The 21,748-nt window shown below is 40.4% G+C and overlaps 1 protein-coding gene across 2 annotated transcripts in view; it reads left to right on the top strand.

The window, feature by feature from the left end:
* HKDC1 (hexokinase domain containing 1) overlaps positions 1 to 17,203 on the top strand; it is a 42,065-nt gene extending 24,862 nt beyond the window's left edge. The window contains exons 11-18 of one of the 2 annotated variants that reach the window (XM_039871985.1): positions 619 to 764; positions 859 to 978; positions 4,798 to 4,893; positions 5,083 to 5,182; positions 6,497 to 6,680; positions 8,603 to 8,758; positions 12,478 to 12,711; positions 16,266 to 17,203. In XM_039871985.1, the coding sequence (XP_039727919.1) occupies positions 619 to 764; positions 859 to 978; positions 4,798 to 4,893; positions 5,083 to 5,182; positions 6,497 to 6,680; positions 8,603 to 8,758; positions 12,478 to 12,711; positions 16,266 to 16,413 (1,184 nt within the window). In that variant the 3' untranslated portion in view covers positions 16,414 to 17,203. The remainder of the gene's footprint in view (positions 1 to 618; positions 765 to 858; positions 979 to 4,797; positions 4,894 to 5,082; positions 5,183 to 6,496; positions 6,681 to 8,602; positions 8,759 to 12,477; positions 12,712 to 16,265) is intronic. The other variant, XM_039871986.1, reaches the window with a different exon arrangement.
* Positions 17,204 to 21,748: the final 4,545 nt, after the last annotated feature.

A 21,748-nucleotide genomic window follows, 5' to 3' on the forward strand; every position in this document is an offset into this window, starting at 1 on the left:
ATGAAGAAAAATAGCAGGACAAGGGGCGAGAGAGCTGGCTGGGCATGAGGTCTTTGGCAAGTGCGAGGCACAGTGCAATGACCAGTGTGGCTAGAGCAGAGTGAGTGAGGCAGAAAGGCTTCACGGAACAGACTATGATGCTCTGCGATGTTGAAGTGAGAGGCCCTGATGGTACTGGGGGTCGGACTTGATATGGTTTCTTATTAGTCAGGTGCGGGTGTAGGAATCTGGGGAAGGGGAGATCAGGTACAGGAAGAATTGCTTCATGCTGTGGATGCACAATTCCTCTCTGCCATACAGACAGGATGGAATCACCTTCCTGTGCAGTCAGGGTAGCCTGGCCTGGTAGCCTCACTCTCAGAAGCTCCTTGAGTGTAAATATCATGTGTGACCTTTACCAAATACCAGAAAAATCAGATGAGCCTCAGACAGGCTCAAAGTGCCTGCCCAGTGCTCTGACACTGCTCAGTGACCACCACATGCCTCTGGCCCATGAGCCCCAGGGGGGCAGGGCTGAGTCTGCTTCTTTTCTGCATCTCCTCTTCCCCCCAACACCTCCACACAAGTCCCTGCTTTGTGCATGCTGGTGGAATGCAGCCCCCATTTTCTCTGCTACAGAGAAGGGGAAGTTCCTCGCCCTGGATCTGGGGGGAACCAACTTCCGAGTCCTCCTGGTGAAGGTCAGAAGTGGACGGAGGTCAGTGCGAATGTACCACAAGATCTTTGCCGTCCCTCTGGAGGTCATGCAGGGCACCGGTGAGGAGGTAAACGCCAGGCTGGGGGTCCTGCGTTCCGAGGTACCAGCCAGCCACCCTGTATTACTGCCGACCCTGTGTGACTGCCACTCTCTCCCTGCAGCTGTTTGACCACATTGTGCAGTGCATCGCTGACTTCCTGGACTACATGGGCCTCAAGGGAGCCCCGCTGCCCTTGGGCTTCACGTTCTCATTTCCCTGCAGGCAGACAAGCATTGACAAGGTAAGACAGCCCACCGGACTTGCAGCCTGCCCCATGGGCATCCCTCTTCCACCAGGGGGATCTCAAGGTAACTCTGAGGCACTGTTCATTTTATTTAGGGGGTCTTAGGTTCAGAGCAGCTGGGAAAATATGATTGAGAATTTTAACTTTAATTTTTTCTATTTATTGTGTTGCATTTTCATTATTATTTTTTAGATTGAAGTTCACAAAAGAATTGAGGGTAGTATACGTTAAAGGGACACATACGTAAGAATACTGTTAAGAGAGGTCAAATCATATTGTGGAGAGATAGAAAGATGGTTAAGGCCATCTATAACACTCAGGCAGTAATATTATCTGTGTCTTTCTGGGTAGTCAGCATAAACAGGGGAACACAATGGGTGGTAAGGTTTTTATTGTCTGATGAATGAAGCTTATCAGTGTATCAGAAGAAATGCCTTTCTTTCCCGACATTAGACTCTCAGAAGGAATTTATCACATAGTGACTTATTTAGTTGACTAAAGAATATCAAAGATAATAATTTAAATGCATTATTCATAATAACTTAGAAACATATAGCACAAGGTCTTTCTTAAAATTCTTGGATTAAAACACCATTCACCAGCTCATGGAGTATGGAATTCGCTCTCTCTCTGAGAGGCTCACATCAACCAAGGTATAAAAGCAGGATGCCACTCCTGAACTTACAGGGAGAACTCTGGTAGCAGAACAAGTCAACCAGAGTTCATGACGATAATAATGAGAAGAATAGTACCAAAGATTTCTTAAGATTTTGCCTAATCCACTCAATGTCCTCATGAGGTAATACACTGTTTTTGTTTTGTTGTATTGTGTTTTTACCATTTTTTATTGTGGTAAAATACACATAACATAAAATTTACCACTTTATTTTTAAGTATACAGTTCAGTGGCATTTAATTAAGTACATTCAGATTGTTGTACAACCTTAACCCTATCTATCTTCTGAAGTTTTTCATCTTCCCAAACTGAAACTCTGTTCCTATTAAATAGGCCTCTGGCAAATCTCCCTCCCCCAGCCTCTGGCAACCGCCTTTCAACTTTCTGTCCGTGACTTTGACTAGGTACCTCGTATAGGTGGAATCATACTATGCTCTTTTGTAACTGACTTATCTCACTCAGCATAATGTCCTCAAGGTTCATCCATGTTGTGGCCATGCATCAGAATTTCTTTCCTCTTTAAGGCTGAATAGTATTCCATTGTACATATACATAGGTTTTAATCATCATTTTGTAGTTGAGAAAAATGGAGGGACAGAGAGGTTAAGTAACTTGTCCAAGATGCCACACTTGTAACCAGTGGTGGAGGGTTCCAACCCAGCACACTGGCCTGAGAGCTGGGCTCTTGCATCCTGCCTCTGTGGGGACCAGGGCTCAGAGTCCAGGAGGCACACTCCCAACGCCAGTGGTTTCGAACCATTTTGGCTATAATACACAGTATACCTACATATATATAATCAAACCCCTCCCCCGAAAAAACAAGAAATAGTATTTAACCTTGTTGTGTGACTTATACTCTGCTTTCTACCCTATTTTATTTTTCATATGAGGAAATCGAGGCCTGTAGATCTCTTCTGATGGGTAGGTGCACAATCTGAACTGAAACGGAGCTCTCCAGGGCTCTTAGAACACCATGAAAACAGAGGCCTCCTCATCCTGCTCCAGTCCTTCAGAGGACAGGGAGAAAGATGTTCAAAAGACCGAATTGTCTGGTAATAAGGCTGGTCTCTCAAAATTAAAAATGCCAGAATGCTAAGAGCCAGAACATCTCAAGATTTCATTTCTCGATGTTCACTACAACACTGCTTTTTAATAATGAAAAATTAAAAATAGCACAATGTCTGGCAATGGAGAGTGACTAAATAAATGAACTATAGTATATCAATCATGTGGAATTCATTCATTACTTGATTTCCATTTAATGAACACATCTGCTGTGCTGGCTCTGTGCCAGACATCATTCCAAGCGCTTCACAGATACGACCTACCTGACTGGGAGAAGGCAGAGCATGATAGCTAAGAACATGGGTGGGTCTGGAAACACATCGCCTCAGTTTGAATCTCGGCTTCTCTAGTTATTGGCTGCATAAACTTGGGCAAGTTATTTGACCCCTCAGTACCTTGATTTCCTCATTTAAAAAATGGAGATAAAAATAGTACTTATTCAACAGGTATGTTTTATGGATTTTATTTTTGTGCAATTATATTTGAGGAGTATTTTCCTCAGTAAAGGAATGTGTCAGATCCACATTAACTGACCTGAAAAGGTCTAGAAGATACATTATTTAGTGAGAAAAACAAATTTCAGTAGTCCACACACCATATGAATTTATTAAAAAATACATGTAAACAGAAAAAGGTCTGGAAGGATTCATACCAGACCGATAATAGAGGTTACCTCAGATTGGGGGGATGAGGAATTAAAGGAGACTTTATCAGTAGCGCTTTAATTTTTCACAAGGGCAATGCATTCCTGTATTACTGCTGCCATTAAAAATTAATACACCATGGGGAAAGGGAGCCATGTGCAGCTGTCCACAGTCCTGAATGATCAGTGGTGCAAGGACACAGCTGCTCCTCTTGACCCAGGACACTGGGCCTCCAGGTCTCTCTCTCTCTCTCCCAGAAGTTCTGGTAGGTTCAAGAAGACACAGCTTAGAGGGAGAGGGAGACCTATAGAGTAAAATAACCGATAGCTGGGGAGAAAAAAAGGACTTTTAAAATAAAGATGTTGTTTCTGTATAATTGCAACTAATAAGAGAGATTTTTCAATTGGCAATAAATCTCTAATGTTCTAAATATATCCACCAGGAAAGGACCAAGGGAACCTAGCTTTCTAAGGACTGTGAAATGCAGCGGGGACGCGGGCTGAGGGCCTCCGGTGAGGTGGCCTTCCAGTCCACAGTGTTGAGGGCTCTACCATCAGAGTTGCTGGCCACCTCTCTTATCCCAGGAGCTCTCATGGCCTAGACGCTCCAGCTCTACCTGCCCTCATCCCATCTATGCTACAGAGTCTGAGGCTAGACTAATTCCTGCCCCCAGCTAACAGTATGTCCTTTGCTTTCTTTTAAAAATTAAGAATACTTTTTTTCTCACTATTATAAAAAATTATACATACTAATTTTAGGAAAACTAGAAAATGTAGACACACGTAATCTAGAACCCAAGAGAGATCCAATATCAACCCCAGGGAATATACGTTGTTTCAGAATTTTTGCCAGATACATGTGCGTGCATGTGCACGTGTGTGTGGTTTTTTAAAAGAGTAATGGAATAATTACCACCTGTATTTGTTTAATGTGTGTTCATTTAACAGTGTATGGTGAACATCTTTCTCTAGCATCCAATGTTCTCTTACAGTATACTTTTTTTATGACTATAATTTTTCTTATATTGATGTACAAGACAAGAGATCCATTTTTGTTGGAATGATAGGATGCCTCTAGTTTTTTATTGTGGAACAATGCTTTGATAAACATTCTGTAGCTTTATCTTTAATCACATCTTAATCTGTCCTTGGCAAATTAGAAGTAGGGTCACTATGATCCAGGCCTTTGTTCTGTGCAGTCATGGCCAGGGAACATGAATTAACCAATAATGAACACTAATTGTTACAGTTATTACACCTTGTCTGAGCACCATGCTTTGTGATTCCTCCGGACCCAGCATTAGGGCTGCAGAAATGGAAGCAGTCAAAAGCACACACATCTGACTAGCAGTTAACTACCTATTAGATATTGAAGTTGTGTAGTGGTCCCAGAAAACTACTGATAAAATGAATTTCCCCTCCTTTCTTTCAGGGAACACTCATTGAATGGACCAAAGGCTTTAAGGCTACCGACTGTGAAGGGGAAGACATGGTGGACATGCTCAGGGAAGCCATCAAGAGGAGAAATGTAAGATATGGTATTGAGGCCCATGCCTCACCCAGCCCTTTCCCCCAGGCCCTCTGCTCTAACGTCCTATGCCCAGCCCCGTGACTCTGACCTCTTCCTCCCCCCACCCCCAAACCTTGGGCTGATATGCCCTTCCTGATCCTATTCAGCCTGCACATTCTACTTATAGTAGAGCTGTTTCCTTTGCAGGAGTTTGACCTGGATATAGTTGCAGTCGTGAATGACACAGTGGGGACTATGATGACCTGTGGCTATGAAGATCCTAATTGTGAGATTGGCCTGATTGCAGGTAAGTGATCAGGCATGTCCCATTTCATCCTTTGGAGGTTCTTTTTTAACATAGCGAGGGGTGGGGGGCCATTGTTCCATTCAGAGGCTCTGAAGCCCCCTTTGTCCAAGGCAGACATGAAGTTAAAATTGGGATTCCAGGTCCCCTAATTCCTAAGTCTTTACTTAATACCTTTCTCTGTTAAGGGTCCAAAGCCAAGGTAGTTCTTTCTGTTGAAGAAGGAGAGTGACACAGAAAGAGGGGATTTTCAGATTAGGGCCTTGAAGCAGATTATCCTGGGATGAAGGAGACCTTAGCTGGATCATGTTGGCCTGGGACTGAAGGAGCTAGATTTTGATGTTGGCTCCAATGTACACTTCCTCTGTTCTCTGACCTTTACTGGCTGGCAGGGTGCACAGAATGGGGAAGAATTAGACATCTAGGAGAAGAGAAGAGAGTGATTAAGGGTAAGGGTGGATTCTAGTGGGATGACTCTTTTTAAGAGGTGGGGGGACAGGTAGGAATTGAACAGGTGGAGATAGGGATGAAGTGCATTCCAAGTGACAGGCACAGGTTAAGTAATGAAGGAATCTGGGAAAGTTGTTCCAGTTGGTTATCTGGAGTTCCTGGAGGTGAGTTGTAGGTGGAAGATGGGGATATATGGAGATGTCTTCAATGCCATGTAAGAAGTTTCAGTTCATTCTAACTTTTACCTACTTTGTGATCTTGGGCAGGTTACTTATTCTGTCTGGATTTGAGTTTCTTCAACTGTGGGAGGAGTTGGGCTAGATCTAGGAGAGAAGAGAAGTGAGACTTATTTAATTGAGTACTATAGTTGTCTGGACTGTTGTGTTGAGAATAGTTCTGAGGCCAGGTCATGGACAAAGCAGAAGAAGATGGCTTATAGATGCCAAGTGTTTGCTTATCCAAGACTAGATGATTCTTCATCATCCCTTCCAGCTCTGACTGCTAATTCTAAGACTACTTGGAAGCTTACTTTGTGTGCCTATAGCTTAACAATGATGATGATGATGATATCACAGGTACCATTTATCGAATACTTACTATGTGGAAGAAACTTATAGACAGCATCTCATTTTTTTTCTTAATAACAAATTTATAAGGCAAGCATTATTTCCTTTGTATAGATGAAGTAACGGGACCTTTGAAAGATGAGATACTTGTCTAAAGTCACTCACCAATGAGAGTAAAGCTAGAATCCATACCTAGTTGTATATGACTCTAAGCCGGAATTCCTATGTACTGCACTTTGCTGCCTGTTTGAGACCTTGTGGTACCTTTCTAAGACTAAAGTCTCTTCATGATTCCTTCTAGGAACAGGCAGCAATGCGTGCTACATGGAAGAGATGAGAAACATCGAGTTGGTGGAAGGGGACAAAGGGCTGATGTGCATTAATACAGAGTGGGGAGGATTTGGAGATAATGGCTGCATAAATGACATTCGGACCCAATATGACAAGGAGGTGGATGAGGGGTCCTTGAATCCTGGCAAACAGAGGTGAGAAAATGGATCTGTACATTTATGCAGGTTGTGCAGTTTATGACTTTACCAGGGGGAGGGTGCCATTTTCATATCATAGACACTGTAGCTTTGTATATTTATTAGAACTCTCTATCAGATGTCAGTGAGCTGTCTTATTTGAATGAAAGCAAAATATTATGATGAGTTTCTAATAAGTAGAAAGAAGGAGTGCCTTTTTAAAATTACCATGAGATATCATAAGGGCTACCGGTAGCTTTGGAAGTGCGGCAGAGGCTGTTGAAAAGTGTATTCTCTGTGGGCCAGGTGTCACAGAGCAGGGACATGGTGACTCAGTGGGTCCTTTTGGGATGGGCATCTGGTAGGTCCAATTTAGAGGTCAACATCCTCAGCCTTTCAAGAGGATGCTGACCTCTGCTATTCTGGGGTAGGGAAGTGGCTGCAGGTGAAGGGTGGGAATCCTGGTTTTCAACCAGGACATTGTGTCCCGACATGGGTGACCATCACTTTTGCGGTGTATGCCAACTATTAGTCATACTAAAAATACTGAAATAAAGGAATGTTTTTTTTTTTAAAGTACATTTTCACCTGCATTCTTGTATACCTTCTTCAGAAGGAGAGAAAGGAGTAGATAGAGATAGAGCTATCATGCTAGGAATTGATAATTAACCTGAGCCCGTCCATTAGAACAGGGGTTGGCAAACTGTTTCTGTAACAGACCAGAGAGCAAATGTTTTACTATCAGGCCATATGGTCTTTGTCATAACTAAACTCAGTGTCTTAATACATAAAATAAAGTGGATGTTGACAGAATATAGATTTACCATGGTGGGTGATATCCAAGTGGAGAAGTTGAGCAGACTGGAAATGTTACACTGTGTAGGAAGAGGCTTGGGCAAGGCAAGACTGGCCCTGGTGATTTCTCATCCTCCTTTGGCACTAGTCTTTGTTACTGGAAGGCAGGTGAGTTGTGGAAAGAGCAGCTGAACTAGAGATTGCCCCCAAAAGAAGGGAATTTATCTCTGAATCCTAAGTTGGGGACATCCAAATATTGTGGCTCTTCTTAAGGGGCAAGTTCCTTCTTAGTTTTGTGACTAAATCCACTGGAGGCTTATATTTTTTAGAATGAACGTTTAAGGGAGCAACATATTTAATTTGCTGCCATAATTAGTCTGTGTCATGTTGGTTCCACATTAGGTCCTGACCATTTAAGAAAACACAAGTCCAGCGCATAGTTTCTGATTCTCATTTGACCCTGCAGGCAGTGGTGTTCCAGCTCTGCATCATTGTTATTAATACTGTCATACATACCTGTGCAGAGTGCCTGGTCAGTGCCTGTTGGCTACGAAGCACCTTTTCCTCTTGCTCCTTCCCTCATATTGTTCACAACCTGTAGAAAGGGGAAAGAGAGCTAACATTATTTGAGCATTCCTGGTGTGTGCAGACAGTTTAAATGTACCATCTCGTGGAGCAGAATCTCTAGTGGAACAGATTTGTATTTGTTCAAATACAAAGCAACAAGAATCTTTAGTAGAACAGATTTGTAATATAAAGCCAAGGAGAATTGGCTTTGGGGCCAGGAGAGGGACTAACTTTTGCTTAATGCCTATTGTACACCAGATGCTTCCATCTCAACAGTCTTGTGGGGTCAGTGCTTCACGCTCCCTGTTTCATAGATGATAACTCAGGTTATGCAGCGAGTATGTGGCAGAGCTGGGACCTAGCTTAGTCAACATGGCTCCAAAGCCTGGCTTTCCCACATTATGCTGTCTTAGGCATTGCATTTCTTTTGCCCTGCTGCCCATTCTGAAACACTCTGAATCAGGGAGCTAGTGGATGCCAATGGCATGTTCCACACCCTGACCCGTGATCCTTTCAGGAACCATTCACCAGCACTGATTTTCCTGCTTTCACCAAACTCATTCCTCTTCCACAAACAGATATGAGAAGATGACCAGTGGGATGTACCTGGGGGAGATCGTGCGGCAGATCCTGATCGACCTGACCAAGCAGGGTCTCCTCTTTCGCGGGCAGATTTCAGAGCGTCTCCGGACCAGGGGCATCTTTGAAACCAAGTTCCTATCCCAAATTGAAAGGTGATATGTAATCATGTTCACCTGCTCAGTGTGAGAGGCCCTGATTTGGACGTGCCATGGTCTTGCTAGGGCTGGGCAGAGTTGGGCCAAGATCAGGCAGAGGCTTACCTCCTGGGGTTGCCCCGTCTCTCCAGCTGCATCAGGACCACAGCCCAAGGGTATGCACACAGGTGAGGGGCCAGCAGCCTGTCTGGGCCTCAAGGTCCCTAAGCTGTTACTACACAGGAGTTAGCTTAGGCTAGAAAACGATTGCCTTTTCTTCCTGAAAAGAAAATGTATCCATAATACGAAAAAAAATGGTCTTTTTAAAAAATCACTCATATGCTCACTACTAAATACAGCTGTTTTCATTTTTGCATATTATAGTCCCTTTTAAGTTCTTGAATGTTTATAAACATACTTTCGTGATTGCGATTACATTACTCATATCATTCTATATATTTTTTTATTCAGTGTTTGTTCATGGAAATTTTCACTTATAATTCTGGTTCTTATTTTTTCTTATGAAAAGTTTTAGACATATGAAAAAATAGAATAGTAAAATGAACCCAATGTTGTCATCACCACCTTCAATAATGACCACTCATGGCCGAAGTCTATATAGTCCTACTTTTTCCATTCCCAAGGTGGCTTAATTTGAAAGAAATTTTATGGCAATTCAATGATAAATATTTCAAAATATATTTCTAAAATACGAGTTATTTAAAAAATATGTAACCGTAGTACCATCATCATGCCTGAAATAGCTAATGATAAAGCTTATCTCAAAATATCTTGTCAGTGTTCCCATTGCCCAAGATGTCTAAAAATAATGGTTTTTACGGTTCTGTTTGCATCATTATCCAAACAAGGTCCATTTATTGCATTTGGTCGATATGTTTGTTAAATCTCTTTTAATCAATAGAATTTCCATGACTCTCTTTTTCTCCCTTGTAATATATTTGATGAAGAAACTATCCATTTATTCTGAGTTTCTTATATTCTAAATTTTGCTGATTGCAGCACTTAGCATTTTCTTCTGTCCCTTATATTTCTTGCAAACTCGTAGTTAGACCCAGATGCATGATTAGATTTCGTGTTGCATTTTGGACAAGAATATTTCACAGGTGACATTGGGTTGTCTATCTGTCTCTCTTTTACGATGTTAGCTGTCATCGATGCTCCTTGTCTAGATCTATAATTTCACTAGAGATTGTAAGATGATGATAATTTAATGCTATCATTCCTTCCGCATTTATTAACCGAAATACTTCTAGAAAGAGAAACTTCCCCATATCAACTCTTCGGTGTAATTATCATTTTAAATGGCTGCATTATGTTATGTTATGTTTCTATACTATAATTTACTAAATTTCCCCTTTGGTGTAGGATATCTACCTTGTAATTTATGGATTTCTGCAATTCTGAGCAACACCATAATTATTCTTTTTGTACATAGTAATTTGCATCTTGCGAATTATTTCCTTAGGAGTAGAAGCATTTGGTTAAAAGAAGCATTTCCCTATGGACACACCGTTTTAGAAAGGTAGTTCCAGTCTCCACCACCACCAGTTATGTACAAATGTCAGCTTCACTGCTTTTCATATCAGCACTGGATGTTTGGAATTTCTCTCAACTTGCCTTCATTCATTTAATTTTCCTGGTCTTTATGGCTAGGTGCCAGCAAACCAAAAATCACTTTGGGGGGAAAAAAAACCCTCTGTAAATGAGAGCAGTGTACTTAATGAGGGAAATCAGATGGACTGTTGCAGAGCAGTTCTTGTTGTCTAAGGAGATGTAGAATCAGTAGCAGCAGCAACAGTTTTGTGTTTTTGAAGTGTTGATTAGCAAATGTTCAGTACCCTTTTTTGGTCTGGTCTTCAAGCCATAAAATTTGAAAGTTGCAAGTTAAAAGTCATCATGTTTGGCAGCTAGAGGGGTCCTCTTGCTGTGTGCGTAGGGGGAATAGCTTCTCCCTCGTGTGCCAGAGATAAGCAGATTGTCTTATCTTTGCCCCATTTTTTTTGACCTGAATACAAAGAAAGTTGTTCCTGGACAAAGCAAGTTGGCAGGACCTATATGCCTCCAGAAATATTTGCTTCTGCCACACAAAATATGTCTGCTTTGGATTCTTTGATTTCTACAGGCATTAAAAAAAAAAATTATGGAGTAAAAAGAAAATCATATCCGTCTAGTGTCAATGAGGAGATGATGGTAGGTGCTATGTTGGCTGCGGGCCATTTCAAAGTGTGTTGTTGAATGAATGAGACAGTGATTCTCAGGGGAAGAATCCTGGATTTACAGTCTCAGAGCCTGAGCATAAGATTCATCTCTGCCATTTAACTCATTTGTCCTGTGTGACCTGAGGCAGGTAGCTTCACCTCTCTGGACCCCAGTTTCCTTCTTTACAAGATAAATAATTGCTCTGCTGCTTAACCCTAAGGATTATTCTGAGGATCTAGTAAGGGAACATACATGAAAGAACTAGGGAAACTGTGAAGGGCTAGACTGTGGAGGGAATTTCAGGGTTTATTTTTAGACATACTAGAAACCCCCCATTTTTTTTTCTATACAGTATTATTAATTTATAAGCAAAAGGAAGAAAATGAGAATTACTAATAATCCTGTTATCATCTGAATAGATTTCCTTCTGCTCTTTTTTTTTCTGTGCAAGGATAAACATTAAAAACAAAAACAAACCAAGGTCATATGGCACATAGTATTTTATAAATTATTTTTTCACTTAATACATCATGAACATTTTTATAGCATTAAATATTCTCATGCAAACTCATCTTTAAGGTCTAAAAAGGATTTTGTTATCTGGCTCTACCCCCATTTACCTGTTGAATTGTTCTATGGCCATAGAGTTTGTTTCTCAGTTGGTGTCTCTTTGTAACACTCTTCTTCCCTAAGTATCACCTGAAACAGTCAAGGCTATAACTTCATTCATATTGTTTAGCTTGGGAGCTCAGTAAGTTCACTGTGAGATAAGCCAGGTCTAGACATGAGGCTAACCTGTCTCCATGATGGGTGCTTCTCTGCATGTGCTTATGGTCCTAGCAGGTTACCATTCACTAAGATGCTGATTGTACATTGTATATTCATTTCTTCGTTTTCCCATTGAATATACACAGCCCTGTGCTGTCTCCTATTGAGAACACAGTCTTACCCTCAAAGACCATGTCGTCTAGTTGGGAAGGGAAAGCACAGAATCATAAAAAGTTAAAAAGAAGGAAAGTGGGCTTCCAATTGAATGAGGCCAGAGTATTGGAAGCTGGTGTGTTCAGTGGGAGAGACTCGATTTGGTGTGAGAAGGTGTGTGTTTGAATCCCTGCTCTCTACTCTCTGTGGGCAAGTCTCTAGCACTCTGAACCTCAGATTCCTCTTCTGAAAAATAGCTACCTGCTGTGCTGGTAACTAGATCTAATAATAGCTCCTAGTGAGATAATATATAAGAGGTGCTCACACTTTATTTTTTAAAGATGATAGGACTTCCTGGAGGTGGCAGAACTTCTTAAGTCTCAGCTTCTAAGGCATTCTATTCCAACTCAACCATCGTCTGGATCATTTTCTCCTCCCTCCTTGCTAGGACATCTAGGGGCAAGGGGTGGGGTCTGTGAGCTGGTTCCAGGATTTCCTATATACCAAATCATATCATCTGCAAAAAAAGGCGGTTTGTTTGCAGATGACATGGGCCCCAGAAACAGGTCCTGACATCCTGCTCTGCTTGCCTGCAGCGATAGGCTGGCTCTCCTCCAGGTCAGGAGGATCCTGCAGCAGCTCGGCTTGGACAGCACATGTGAGGACAGCATCGTGGTGAAGGAGGTGTGTGGAGCTGTGTCCCGTCGGGCGGCCCAGCTCTGTGGCGCTGGCATGGCTGCCATCGTGGAGAAAAAGAGGGAAGACCAGGGACTTGAGCACTTGAAGATCACTGTGGGCGTGGATGGTACCCTGTACAAGCTGCACCCTCAGTGAGTGCCTGAGAAGGGAGGGTTTGGGAGGGTGCTGAGGCTGGGTGTGGACCCAGTTGAATCTGAGAGACAAGGTTGAACCCTGGTGGCTCTGCTTTCTAGTGGTATGATGTAGGAGTATTCACCTTTTCTGAACCCCAGCTTCTTTGTCTGTAAAAGGCAGGCAGTAATAATCTCTACCTCATAGAGCTTCATGAGAATAATGTGGATTGATACATTTAAAGTACTTCACATAGTGCTCAGTAAATAAAAGTGATGATTTTTAATAAATTTTCTTCCAACATCACAGGGGAGTGATGAGAACGAATACTTTGTATGACATAGAGCATTGTCAATTGCAAGCTAGTTATAATTTTCTTAGCTCAGAATAAGTGGACAGAGGATTAAGGGCCTGTCAGGCAATGTGGGTTTGAATCCTGGCTCCACCACTTGGAACCTGGGAGGCCTAGGGCAAGTTTCTTACCCTCTTTGAGCCCCACTTCTTTATCTGTAAAATGAGGACAAAAATCATACCTGCCTTAATGATTGTTGTGAGGATTAAGTTAAATAGTGTGTATAGCGTGCATAGCATATCACAAAAAGTACAGTGATGAAAACTATTATTTTTATTTTGATGTTTTACATTTTGATTTGGTGAAGAGGAAAAGTATTAACATGTTTGTTTGTACAAATTTCCAATTATGTTGAAATGTATACAATGAACATATTATTGTAATCCTCGATCCTTAGCCCTTCCTATGATGCTAATTGTCCAAAATAATTGATGAGTATCTTCTCTTGGTTTTCTCCTTGAGGTTACATATTTTTGTTGTGGTTCCTACAAGCCTCTTCATTGAACTAAGACTCAACCAAGGAACAAAACCACATGATCATTTCGATAGGTGCAGACAAAGCATTTAATAAAATATAACACCTTTTAAGATAAGCATACTCAATAAATCAGGAATAAGGGAGCTTCCTCAACCTGATAAAGAACATCTGTGAAAACCAACAGATGATATCATATTTACTGGTGAAAGACTGGATGCTTTTCTCTTAAAATCAAGAACAAGATGTCCATACTCGCCACTGCTATTCAACATTGTACAGCTTCTAACACTGCCTCCAGATGGTTGTGTGATTTACATTTCTCAGTCAAATCTTGATCTAAGGAGAGGTGTGTAGGAACCAGATCCAAAATATATGACCTCAAGGGGAAAATCAAGGGGAAATCTAGCCAGGGAAGTTAGGCAAGTAAAAGAAGTGGAAGGCATCTGTATTGGAAAGGCAAAAGTAAAACTGCCTTTGTTTGCAGATCACATGATTTGGTATATAGAAAATCAAGGACACACACACACACACACACACACACACACACACACACACACACACACACTAAACCTATTGGAACTAATAAATGAGTTCAACAGGGTTTCAATATTCTTTTCTCCATTGAATGGTCTTAGTATCCTTTTATAGCTGAAACGATAAAACTCTTAAAAAAATAAGTGTAAATCTCTGTGCCCTTGGATTAGAAAATGGTATAAAATATGACATCGAAAACATAAGCAACCAAAAAATAGATATATTGGGCTTCATTAAAATTAAAAACTTTTGTATGCCATACAAAGTGAAAAGACAGAATAGACTAAAATATTTGCAAATTATATATCTGATGAGAGACTTATATCTAAAATATATAAAGATACTGTCAAAGTGTACAGCTGAAACGTATTGGATTTTGTTAACCAATGTCACCATAAAAATTAATTAATTAAAAAAAATAGACTATATAAAGAACATTTAAAAGAACAATAAGAACAAGGAAGCCAATTAACAAATGGACAAAGGATTTTTTTTTTTTATTGGACAAAGGATTTAAATAGATGTTTCTCCAAAGAAGATTCTAGCAATGGCCAATAAGCACACTGACAGATGCTCAATATTATTAGTCACTAGGAAAATGCAAATGTAAACCATAAGATACCATTTCACACCCACTAGGATGACTATAATAAAAAAGACAGACAATAACAAGTGCTGATCAGGATGTGACAAAATTGGAGCCCTCATACACTGTTGGTGGAAAACAGTCTGGCAGTTCCTAAAAAGGATAAGCAGAGAGTTACCATATGACCCAGCACTTCCATTCCTAGGTTTACTGAAGAGAATCGAAAATACCTTCACACAAAAACTCTTGGTGATGTTCATAGCAGCATTATTCATAATAGCCACTAGAGGAAACAATCTAAATATCCATCAACTGATGGATGAATAAACAAAATGTGGGATATCCATACAATGGAATATTACTCATAAAAAGAAATAAGGAACTGACACATACTACAGCTTTGACAAACCTCGGAAAACATTGTTAAGTGAAAGAAGCCAGACACAAACAGCCACATATTATAGGATCCTATTTTATTAAATTTCCAGAATTGGCCAATCTATAGAAATAGAAAATAGATTAGTGATTGTTGAGGGCTTCTAGCGGTTGGTGTGAATAGAGAGTGACTAGTAAGGGGTACGGGTTTCATTTTTAGGATGATAAAAAAGTTCTGGGTTTAGACAGCGGTGATGGTTGTACAACTTGTGAATACATTAAAAAACCACTGAATTGTACACTTAAAAAAAAAAAAGGCATGATTGAGCAGTAACTACCAAGCCACTTTCTCCTTTTTCCTGGGAAGTTTGAGGCTAACCACTGTTACTGTGCCTCCAATAAGATCTTAGACATTCTCCTCCCACTTAACCAGCAGAGCCCCAAGGGGCTTCAGTAGTTGGCCAGTCCCCCACTGGTTGTGTGTTAGAGTTGGGTTCAGAACCTGCTCTGGCAGGCTGGCCCTCAGAGATGACCACCATCTGTACCATCATCTCACGAGCCCAGGCTCCCAGGACCTGAGGTTTCTGGTAAACACATTATGATCCTACATACTGGCCTGGTAACTGACTTCCAGATGCCAATTCAAATGAATTTGATGTCTCAAAAGATAGTTGAGACAGGCCAAGTATCATTGTGATTAAGACTCTGTGCTTTGAGGTAAATTAATAGAGAGAGAGTTAGATAAATAGTTGAATGGATAAAGCAAATAAGGCAAAATTTTAACTTTGGTGAGGCTAGGCAAGTGCATAGGTGTTCACTGAATTATTCTCTCAACTTTTCTGTAGGTTCGTAAATTTTGAAAATAAAAATTTTGGGAAAATTTGAACAAAAAAAGTGAGGTTTGGAAAAAGAGGCATGGTTCGAATCCTAATAAACTTATTAGTTGTACAAATTTGGACAAGTTCTTAACTTTTGAGCATCGATTTATTCATGCAGTAAAGACAGTAATAATTATTTTCAAACTTTGTTTATTATACTTCGATGTTTGCATGCGAAACACCTAGAATAGTCTCTGGCATTAGCAGTTGCTCAATAAAAGGTTATATTAAAACGACTATTTAAGAAGCTGTGTAAGCTGTTCTAGAGCCTTGAGAAACAAGCTGGAAGGAACAAACTAGATTGACATCAATTATGAATATGCTGATTCCATGTATAAGTTCCGATGATGCTTTTTTTTTCTTGTTCATAGCTTTTCTTGGATATTGCAAGAAACTGTGAAAGAACTAGCCCCTCGATGTGATGTGACGTTCATGCTGTCAGAAGATGGGAGTGGAAAGGGAGCAGCTCTGATCACTGCTGTAGCCAAGAGGTTACAGCAGGCACCGAAAGGGAAATAGGAACCCCTCAGGGTTGGGCCCGATGCACCTCGGACACCGACCAGCCTTTCCTCTGGCAGATAAGTTGGTCAGGGACCAACAGGCAAGCTTCCGGTTGACTTCACCTTCTGGATGGCCGAAAGAGAACCCCAGGTTCTCTGGTATTTGTAGCATTTTGTTACTACTGGTTTCCAAAGGCAGTAAATGATATCGTTATTTGGCATATTTGAGTCCACGATGGGCCAACTTGTAAAATTAAAGGATGTGGCTCGAGAGCTCCCCTCTCAGCAGATTTTTCAGTTAAGGGCTGACCTGTCAGTTCTCAATGGCTTTGGGTCTTGTGGCTGCTGGACTTGGCAATTATATGTACAGTCTGCCCATGTGGCCTGTCTGGCTGAGCTCCCACTTGTGTGCTTCAGCCATCGCTGTAGTAGATCGAGCCCTCTACTACACACTCAAAGCGGCTAGGGACTCATGTAATAAACTGGAGATTTAATCTAACTTGTTCTTAACTTGTCATGTTGACTTCAGATGTGAAGAGAGAACAAAGACTTTGGAGTAATCAGCCCCAGGATGAAGAAGGATTGATTGCCAGGGAGCCTTGTAGGAAGCTTTTCATGCTCAAAGAGAGTTATGTCAGCACCCTGTAGTTTTGTTTCTCGATATGCATGTGTTATTCTCAGGGTTGCTGTTTGGGGTACCTGTTTTTCATTTTACACGTGGTTTGTGTCACTGTTGTTTATAGTTGTTTAAAGGGCTGTCGAGTAAATGAAATCCACTAAATGAATAAAAATATTTGATTTCCCAAGAATCTTTGCATGAAGTATTAATATTTCACCTGGGAGGCTCACTTGGTAACTTTATGCTCGCTAGTAGAATAAAGGGCTAGTAGAATAGAGTCAGAAGTTGCTGAGAGCATCTCTCCAGTCCAAATTTCCTGCCAATAAGGAGAAATATATGGAATATCTTCTACAATATCTTTAACAGATTATCCAAATTTCATTTGAATGAATACTTCCAGTGACTTTATCCCATGATCCCACAGTCTAAAAGGATGAGGGAGAGGCCCACCTGGGCTGGGGACAAATGAGGGAGTTGAGGTTCTCATACATTCAGTAAACATGTATGAGAATACTGCTATGAGTGAGTCCTAGATTTACCAAAATGAACTTTTTTGTATTTTAAGATTATACCTCTTTGGAGAGAAGTTTATGGATTTATTAAATTTATCTTTTTGTATTTTGAGGTTATGCCTCTCTGAGGAGCTGTTTCACCTGATCAGATTTTGTCTTAGTAAATCCCAAACATCGTTGTTTTTGTTATCTTTCCCTAGTCCTCCCATTCCTTGGTAAGACACCTCCAGCTCCCTGTGTCTCTTTCCCCTGGTTCTGCTGGAGGTTCCTCCCTTTGCCAGCTGCCTGGACAGATGATCTGGCCCAGAGATATGGGTAGTTGCACCACCATGTTCTCCCATGACCTGCTTTCTCAGCACATTTGGCAAAATGAGGAGGTTGCCTAGCCTACTTAACTTTCAGTTCTGGTCTCTCACAAGAAGAATACGCCCCGAGGTATCCAGGCAACCTTGCATTCTGACCAACTGATAGCATCACAGAATCCTTGAACTATAATGGAACTGCAGAGAGGACAGACTCTTGCTGTCTTTGGACAGGTTGACCCCTGAAACACCTGGGGTGATGGAAGGCTAACATCTCAAAGTTTACTAGACAAGATCAGCAGCCACACAACAAGGTAATCATTCCTCATGCAAACTCCACAGACTTTTCCTGTTGGGAAGAGCACTGTCATTTACATCTTCATCTGCATTTAGTCCTGTGGTTACTTTCTCTCTGTAACTTTTTGGCTAGAAAGAGCTGACAAACATAGATTTAAGAACTACATTTTCCCCACGACTCGGACTCTGTGGAACAAATTACCACATTCTCATTTGTCTGTCTTCAGAAATCTTGTTTTCTCTTCCCGTCAGCTGATTGGGTGCTCCATAAAAATAAAGGCATAGGTCTCATTTTTTCTGTTACCCACAGATCCTACCACAGTGGCTGGCATTGAGTAGCTATTGGACAGTTCTCTAATTGAATGACTGACTGACTGAACGAATGCTCAAACAAGCACATGAGTGTATTTATTGCTCTTCTTTAAATCTCTCCATTCTTCTACCTCACCCAATGGGACTTTAGCCTTATACACACTAGATACTCTATAAATGACAGTTGAATGAATGCCAAGTCCTGTTCTAGGCACTGAGGACCCAAAGAAATACAGACACTATTTCTGCTTTGTAAGAACTCATAGGCTAGCAAGGAAGGAAAGATATATAAAATATTTGCAATACAACATGGTAATCAGGAACAAGATGAAGACACAATTCCTAACCATGTCCTGCATCCTTTTGATCAGGAGCTCTCACCCTGTGTGTGTGTGTATGTGTGTGTGTGTGTACGCATGCACACATGTTCGTGTGTGCATATACATCATAAACCGTTTTGGAAATTATGTGAAACCTATGGATCTTCTCACAGAATAATGTTTTTAAATGCATAAAATGCATAGGATTACAAAGGAAGCCAATGGTATTGAATTACGGTTATTAGAATATTAAAGTGATATAGTAATATATATGCTTAGTTTGTAATGCATTCTATGACAAGGTTCAGTAAGAACCTAATATAACCATAATTTTGAAGTCCTGATATATAAAAACAGATTTTTTGAGACATTTGCAACAACACAGATATGAAAACGTCTGTGATTTCACCTGAAGACAAAGTCACAGTTGCTGTGGCACTATTGTTGCCCAAATTCATAATCAAAGGAGATGCTAAATTTCAATTAGAGGTGAATGAAAGTAAAAGTATAACTTTTTCCCAAAGATGTTTATAGGCTCCACCCAAGGAGGGGTTTCCCCTTGGGGCCCAGGTTAATAACCCCTGATCGAAATGTCCTAATAGACTTGACACTTTAGGGATAGCAACTTAGATGGCAGAGAGCCAGTGTGGTTTGTACTTAGAAGAATTGAGCATACTTCCTGAGCCTCATGTGAGAAAGGACAGTAATATAAGAGCCTAACAAAGTTTTGTGAACTACACAAGCTACATATATAGACATGTGGATAAGCTATAAGTCACGTGCGCATATGTAAGGTGGTCATGTTACAGTTGTTGCTGTTGTTAGGGGACCCATCTTATCACTAGTATGAGCAACTTGAACGTCAGCATTGAGATCCTTCCAAGACTATTTTCCAGACATGTGAATGGCTAATGAATGCCAATTAGGGGGAATGAATTTCTCATACCCACTTCCCTCCAACCCGCTGTCTTGATATTTCCTCTCTTGCTGTTTCACAGTTGAAACTCCTGGTGAACCAAATTTTCTTAGAGGAAGGAGAGGTCTTGAGAGAAGTTGCATAATAATAAAGAGATCTGGTAGCTCATATTTGGAATGAACTAGGAGGAGCAATTAGACTAGAAGAGTTGAATTCTTTTCTGGTCCAGCCAGGGAAAAAATGAAGCTGGGGAGAAAGTGAAGTACCTTAAAAATCTTTGTTGTTGTTGTTGTTGTTGTTTTAAAATATGAGAAAGAAAAAGATAGAGAGAAAGGTAGGTCATTGGCAATGGTTTGGGGGATTGGCCTGAAGAGCAGGGATGCCCTAACACTACAAGGACAATTCCAGGGGCTGTCATTCACATCATAGTCTATATGTGGCTCAGTTTCTATTGAGTCACTGCTAGGGTAGGTAGCATGGTCTAGAGCAGGCTTTCTCAAAGTATGTTCTAAGATTAAGTAGATGTTCCCAAGTTTAATTCTCAAATAAAATGGTTCACTTCTCCATCCCACATACTGTAGAAAGGCCTATCTCCCACCCTAATATTTCAACAATTCCTGAAGAAAATGCTATGTCCTCCAGGTACTCCTCTATTCCTGCTCCAGCTGGCTTCTCACTCATCTCAACTGCTCTCAAAATTGCTGCAGCTGCTGCCTCACTCTCTCTGTTTTGGCTGATGTATAGAACGGTCCCTTCCTCTTTGATTCCCCAAAACACCATTAACTCAAGGTCAATATCTGGAACAGACTTAATTGTTTTCCTTCTTCTGTGACATTCTTTGTTCATGGCTTTTGCCTATTTTTAGATTGAGCTATTTATTCCTTTTTTGTTGAATTATAGGAGTTCTTTATATATTATGGATCCAGTCCTTTGTCAAATTTAGGCATTTCAAATATCTTCTCATTTATAGTTCATGGTTTCATTTTCTTTAAGGTTTTGATTAACACAGTTCTTAATTTAATATTGTCGACATTCTCGATCTTTTTTAAAAAGTAAGCATTTCGTGTGTGTGTGTCTTGTTTAACCAACCTTCCTTACCCTCAAGGTCAGAAAGATTTTAACAGTATTGTCTTCTAAAAATTTTTAGTTTTGTTATTGATATTTAGTTCTTAGTCCAGTGGAGATGATTTTTATCTGTGGTTTGAGTTAGAAACCAATTTCATTCCCCCGCATATAGATACTTTTGCAAGCTGTTTCCTAAACAGTCCCTCCTTTTTCCACTGATGACATGACAGCTTACTAAATTCCACAAAAAACAAAAGCAAACCCTATTGGTAATTGTATTGATGTTGCATTGCATTTGTAGATTGATTTGGTGGGGGTTGGGGGGCAATGATCTCTTTGAGAAGTTTTTTCTTCCCAGCCTTTAACATGGGATGTCTCGCCATTGATTTAGGTCTTCTTTAATGTTTTCCATTAAAAAAAAAAAGATCTTTTGATTTTGTCTGTTTGATCTAACAACAGACAGAAGTGTTAAATGTCCTCTTAAAATGTGTTAAAATCTCCTCTAAACTTTTCTGTTTTTTCCTTTCTTCCCTTTTTTGGGGGACTGGGGGTGGTAGCTTGATAGATATATCTTCTCCCACAGAAGGCAAGTATTTTAGCATGACCCCATGGACTTTGGTCTCTCCTAACCCTATAGAGCATCATGTTGACATTGTCTACAATTTTACTTCTGTGTTATTATATATAAACTTTCACTTATTTGACTATTTTCTCCAAAAGTCTTTTCAAGGAGAGCCTTTATTGGCAAACTGAGTATTTATATACCTGAAAATATTATTATACCCTTATATTTGAGTGATAATTTGGTTGGATATAAAATTCTGGATTCAAGAATCTTTTCCTTAAACTCATTAGATATATTACTTCATTGTTTTCTTACCTCATTGTTGCCGTTGAGAAGCATAATGTCATCCTGATTCTTGTTCCTTTTTGGGTGGTCTGCCATCTCTAGAAGCCTTTAGAATTTTCTTTGTTTTGTTCATGATATTTTATAATGTGGGGTGGATTTTC

This window comes from Pteropus medius, unplaced genomic scaffold (genome assembly GCF_902729225.1).
Source record: "Pteropus medius unplaced genomic scaffold, Ma_sr-lr_union100, whole genome shotgun sequence".
NCBI lineage: Eukaryota > Metazoa > Chordata > Mammalia > Chiroptera > Pteropodidae > Pteropus > Pteropus medius.